This window comes from Acomys russatus, chromosome 3, assembly GCF_903995435.1.
Source record: "Acomys russatus chromosome 3, mAcoRus1.1, whole genome shotgun sequence".
Taxonomy (NCBI): domain Eukaryota; kingdom Metazoa; phylum Chordata; class Mammalia; order Rodentia; family Muridae; genus Acomys; species Acomys russatus.
In genome coordinates this window covers 60,365,845-60,371,997 of record NC_067139.1, presented here as the reverse complement: position 1 = coordinate 60,371,997, position 6,153 = coordinate 60,365,845, and the positions used below count along the sequence as shown (strand labels likewise).

The following is a 6,153-nucleotide window of genomic DNA, read 5'->3' as shown; positions in this document are numbered from 1 at the left end:
AATCCATGTGCTTTCTCTTGGTCTAATACAGTACTGGAAGCTTCCAGGTGTTTCTTCTGTTTTGTTTTTAGTTTGCTCTGGGGTGTACAATTTCAGGACATGTCTAGAAGTTAGAGAGATGGTGTCAGATTGTAATATTGTGGCATTTCATATTCTCTTGCTGCCTTTTTTTTAAACAGGGTTTTTCTGTGTATCCCTGGCTGTCCTGGAACACCCTCTGTAGACCAGGCTGGCCTTGAACTTAGAGAGAGATCCACCTGCTTTTGCCCCCTCCCCCCTCAAGTGCTGGGATTACAGGTGTGCGCTACCAACACTTGGCTTCAGATGTTCTCTTTATAAAAATCAACATCAAACCATTTGGCTTTAATTTCAGAAGTGTTGACGTTTGTTTTAGATGATGAGTCATAACAAACAGAATCAGGTCCCTTGGAAGGCATTCCTGTGTTGGGCAAGATTTAAGCTGCTACATGCATTAGTTCCTACTCAGATCTGAGTAGTTTGTCTGCGGCTTATTACTGCTGGAGAGATCACCTGCCAGAGTCAAGACTGCCTTTTAGGTAGTGGAGAAGAGGCTGAGGCTAGGCTTTTCATAGCGCTCGTCTGTGCATCTGCTTCTGCTGTAAGTGTCACCCTCCCAGTAGGATGAGTTCACGTAGGGTCTGCATAGAGCTGGGTAAAGTTCCATACATTGCAACAAATGATACTCAATTTCATCTTAACTTTTTTGTATTGTGAAACTGGAACTTTATGACATTGTAAATTATCAGCTGGTTTTTCTGAATATAAAGTGTGAAAACACAGAACAGTATTTTGGTCTATTTGATAATTTTGTGGGTTTTTTGAAGAATTACTGAGCATGTACATAGAAATAGTGACTGCTTGAATACTGTATTTACTTGCACTCTTTCAGTACATCAAGATTCCTGTATATTTTAGAGTATAATAAAACACAGATGTGAGTTGTATTTAATGAATAATGTATTTGTATCTGTGCATATTACTTAAAAATCTATAAAGTTTCTAGGGCATTGACTACTAGATTTTAAGCATTTTTCTAAAATATTTACAAAATTATAAATATAATCTCCATCTTTTCTTTATAATATAAAGAAGTTGTAATGAACCCTTCCTGATTAATAGTGGTAGAAGGGTAAATATGCATTTTAAAGACCGTAGACTACATTTTCTATTGTACCTTTTAAAAAAAAGAAAACTCAAGAGGATTCTAAAAGTATACCATATGTGTGCTTTCTCTTTCCTTTTAGGAATTCTCTTCTGAATTCCCTGAGGGAATTTTCTAGAATCTCAGAATTGAGAGAGACCTGAGGTTCATCCAGTCTAACCTCTTAACAAAAGCAGGAGTCCCTTCTCCAAGGTTGTCTTTCCACCTTGAACACTTGCAGTGATGCTACCTCACGAGCAGTCCATTCATTGTTGAGCAGCTCTTAGGAAGGTCTCCCTAGTGGAGCTGAAGCCTCCCTCCCGGTAACTTCTGTCCTTGGGCCCAACTCTGTCCTCCAAGAGAGTGTTGGAAGGATGTGTCTTCCACCCTCTCTCTGCCTTGTCTTCTTTCACAGGCTGTTGACTCCTTTGCTGATGTGATTTCCAGAAGGACTCATTAGACACTTTGTCTCCACATCTATTGAGATCCAAGGTGTAGCTATAAAGTCACAAGCTCATCTTTTAATTTATCCTCATGTATGTAGAGACCACAGATCCTGCATCACTTTATGTAAATGATGCCATAACTGAAAACATTCGGGAGATGGTTTTGTGCTATTACCAGCCAACTAGGAAGGCTGTCCCTTTGCTTTGTGATAGTTTGTCCCTGGCGTGAGCAACCTGCTTCCTTTGGTGTGCACTGGAAGAGGGAAATTCTGAAGTACTGTCCCAGAAAGTGTTGACCAGCACCAGTATTGGGAATAAATACAGGAGCAAAGCACAGCACCGTGCATTACCTTATAGTTACAGACACCTGGTGTGCGAAAAGCCCTGGACCTGGTTCTGTTGTGTTATCCTCGCCCACAAGGGAAAAGCCTGCCAGCGTTAACTTCTGCGTGAAAGGTGACATCTGAAATGTGTGTTACAGTAATACCAGCTTTCGTTCAAAACAACTCTGGGGAAATAGTGATGGTAGGTAACCTTGAACAGTGCCATTTAGTTCAGGAGATCTCTAAATGTAGCTGTAAATTTGGGGTTAATTTGGCTTCATATATTGGATCTTTTAAATGAAATAAATTTTTAATGCAAAAAAAAAAATCAAGTGTCTTTCTTTTTTACATGTAAAGAACTTTTACCTTTAAAATGTGTTAGTGATGGCAGGTTTTCAGACAAGTGTTTGACAGGTTGTTTCCAGGTCTCATATGGCCCAAGATGAGTTCCTGATTGTTCTTCCTCCACCTCCAAGTGCTGAGATTACAGGTATGTGCCTTCATGGCCAGCTCTGGTTTTTTTTTTTGTCCTTAAAGTTTCAGTGGCTTTTTTTTTTTTTTTTTTTTTTTTTTTAGTAAAGTTGGTTTAGGCTTTTGAACTGAACCTAAATGAATCTTTCAAATGCATTAACTCAGCAAGTATTTATTCCTTACCTCTTACATACTTAGGGGTAGCAGTGGGCAGAATGGTGACGGCATCCGTTAACAGCGAATGGTATAACCAGAAATGGGGGAGGGGGGGTGAGGGGTGGAGGCTGCCAAGGAAGGCAGAAGCTAGACCCCTTGAGAGAGAAGACAGAACAAGCTTCATGGAGAAGGTGGCACCGAGACAACACTGAGGAACAAGTCTGCTCTAAGCAAGTGAAGAAGGGCAAAGTGAGTTCCTGGCTTAAGAGCAGCAGAGCCAGCGGGTCTCAAAGTGCTTGGAAGAGAGCAATATGGGAGCACAGTGCTCTTCAACCCTTGGCATTCCTGACTGTGAAAACAGGCTGTAGGAAACTATACATATGGTAAATAACAGGCATAAAAACAAACAGATATGAATAGCTGGTAGGGCAACAGATAAAAAGGGTTTTAATAATTTTTCTTGAAATTATGTCTGCAGGTAACAATAAAAGAAAAGGCTAGAGCTGCATTTATCATGTACCAGACAAAAAACATAAATGCTTCTTCTAACACTTGATGTTTTATGCAGTAGGTACTATCAGTAGCACTTAACGTGTGGAAGAGATGAAATAACATTTGACCGCAATGCTAATGCTTAAAACCTGAGTTCAACTGTGGTCAGTCCTCTTTTCCCCCATAGTCCTTTAATGGTCTCTAGCTCGTTTGCTGATTGTCTGGTTTTTATCTTCACTTCAAAATTGTTAAATTCCCCTCAGTTTTATTCTCATAGGTCACTATTTTTAGAACAAACAGAAATTTAGTCACAACTGATACTGAACACCTACTACTTGCAACGAAACCGAGTCTCTGGGTATAGAGAAGGGAGGGAGAGGGTAGTGTCGTTCACCCTTGTGCTGGAGTGGAGCCAGAAAGCCTGCCATCTGCTCACCTCAGTTACTGTTGCCATCTTAGGCACCCTCTATCTCACTTGCTTAAAATAACCCTCTTGCCTTTGTAGGTTGGCTGACACAGGCTTGTTGGAACGACGGCTTCAAGCTGGGGCCTTCACAGGGCTTTGCCACTCTTAGGAGTTGATCTCCATCTGTTTTATCTGTTCACCCTTGAGCCTAGGTTGAAATACAAGAATACGGGGAAAGTTTTCATGAGCGTAGAGGAATTCTGACCACCAATATCATTTGCTCTCTGTACATACATATGCTGCCACTCTATGGGCTTAGTGAGCAGTGTGGCACACCCTGCATCTCTAGGACAGGGGAGGATGGTTTGGGAGCAGTTTCCACAGTTCACGAAGTCCTGAGATGATGAACCAGCTAGTTGGTTGCAATTGGAAGTCTTTATTTCATGCCTGCTCCTTTACTTGTTTTTGTGCCCCCTTCCTGCTTGTTTCCTTTGAGACAGGGTCTTGCTGTGTAGCCTAAATAGACATCAAGCTTGTAATTCCCTGCTTCCACCTCCAAGTGCTTCGGTCACAGGTGTGTACCACCCTCATGTTAGCTCCTGATCCCTTCTAGTGTGGGTAGGGTCTGGAGGGTGGAGAGGTGTGGGGAAGTTCAGAGGAGTAGATGTTGAATTTACTCCTTTCCAAAGGTAGAGAATCAGCCTCTGCCCACCACAGCCCCCAGACGAGCTGGTCTCCTGTCGGACTGTGCTCAGCTCGGCTAGACTAAGAGGAGGTAATACGGTTTGGATAGTGCTAAGTTTTCAGTTTTAAAGCCTATTTTCTACACTCAAACATTTGGGTTCTTTTGGTTTTGCTTGCTTGCTTGGTTGGGTTGGGTTTTTTGAGACAAGGTTTCTCTGTGTAGCCTTGGCTGTCCTGGAACTTACTCTGTAGACCAGGTGGGCCTGAACTCAAGAGATCTACAAACAGGAAGTGCCAAGCAAGACCCAAGAGAAGGAATGAAGAGAGTTCAAGGCAAAACTGCTTCGGGAGGAGAGGAGTCTCCTTTCAGCTGAGTAGCCTAGATGTTATGAGCATTCATGGGTAACATGGTGGCCCGTGACTTTGATCCCAAGACTCCAAGCATGCAGGAGAAGGCCTGCGGTTGTCAGCAGCTATGTGATGTAGGAACAGACGTGAGAACTGCAGTCAATGGTTTAGCGTTCTATCTCCATTCTTCCCCAGGGCTGAGGTGCCCAGAGGTTCTGTGTTTGGAGGGGGGTGGGCTGTGCCTCACTAAAAGTTCCCAAGCCCTGGGAAGAAGGATGTCAAGTCCAGACATCTGAGGGGCTTGAATGTGTAAGGTAGCTTCTAGCCTTACTCAAACTCTAGCCACATGCCTTACCAACTGAGCTGAGAGGATGGCAAGCAGCTTTCCCATGGTGGCTTAGAGAGCTGCTCTGTTGCTTGTGTTCTACGACTGGCAACAATGGTGGTAAGAAAAGGAAGAGCTATTCCCCATCAGGGAGGTGGTGACCAGAGAATATCCTACCACATTCTTGGAGTGGACTTCAAGAAGCATGCCTGTCAGGAGCTTGAGAGTTCCAGACATTTACCATGAAATGTGCAAACTCCAGGTGTGCACCCTGGTGGCAGGCTCAACAAAGACATCTGGGACAAAGGGATAACACTTGTGTGTATCTATGTAGAAACCATGAGGATTTGCCACTAGACAGCAAAGCACCATTCCCATTCCTGCCCCATCTTAACATTACTGTTTGTCAGGCAGCACCACAGACAGGAGCAGCTGCATGGCCTTTAGTGGTAACATGGGCCACAGACATTTGCATAGCCTTGGCTTCAGTAGGACCACAAACCGAGACATGGCTCTTGGTAGCAGCACTGTGATGAGGATGTTCAAGCGTAGCTCTCCACAGTTGGTGGCTTCTGCCAAGGGTATGTGTGATGGAGAACTCGGTTTTCCTTAAGGAGCTAGACACTGGGAGTTTGACCCTGCTCCATTGAGTATGTGGGCAACACAAGTTGGACTTGTTCACAAGGGTGGGGAGAGCAGACCTGGGAGGACTGGGAAGTAAGTGTTATCAGGGCACATGATATGAAATTCCCAAATAAAAATATCATGAAGAAAAACCCTAGTTTTGTTCTTTAACACTTAATAGTAAGGTATCAGAACCAATGATACAAAAACTGTAGTTGATGGATTTACTTTATACTTGAGGATTTTCCTACCAGTTAGAGGTAGTGGGGGACTGACTAGCAGGTGGGAACTCAGCAGTCATAGTGATCTCCACAGCATAGTCATGAACTGCACATAGTGGACAACTTCTGTAGAATGCTTCACAACAGCAAAATGCACATTAATCTGAAACTCCCATGGAACTTTCACCAAATACTGGAGTTTAGGACCTTCCCTTAGCAGACTTAAAGCAGCAGAAAATAAATGGAGTCCGCTTTTGGATACTGATAGGATTGCGAGAAGTCAAAACAACCCCTGAAAACACTTGAAGATGAAGTAACACATAAGCCAAACAATTGGTCAAAGAAGGTACTGTAATTTTTAAAACAATGAATTTAGTGAAATGGAAAGATGAGAACTTTCTGTGTTGCTACACATTAAGTGTAAAGTATGTGTGACATTGACTGTCCATACTAAAAAAGAAAGGTCTGAGCATCCACCTTGGGCGACTAGAAAGC

General features: G+C 43.0%; 1 protein-coding gene across 1 annotated transcript in view; it reads right to left on the bottom strand.

Annotated features, from left to right (window-relative positions):
• Positions 1–415: 415 nt before the first annotated feature.
• The window catches only part of Btd (biotinidase), a 43,425-nt gene continuing 37,687 nt past the window's right edge, over positions 416–6,153 (bottom strand). The window contains 3 exon segments of the mRNA XM_051141649.1: positions 416–1,371; positions 1,374–1,462; positions 1,464–1,542. Coding sequence (XP_050997606.1) covers positions 1,298–1,371; positions 1,374–1,462; positions 1,464–1,542 — 242 coding nt within the window. The 3' untranslated portion in view covers positions 416–1,297.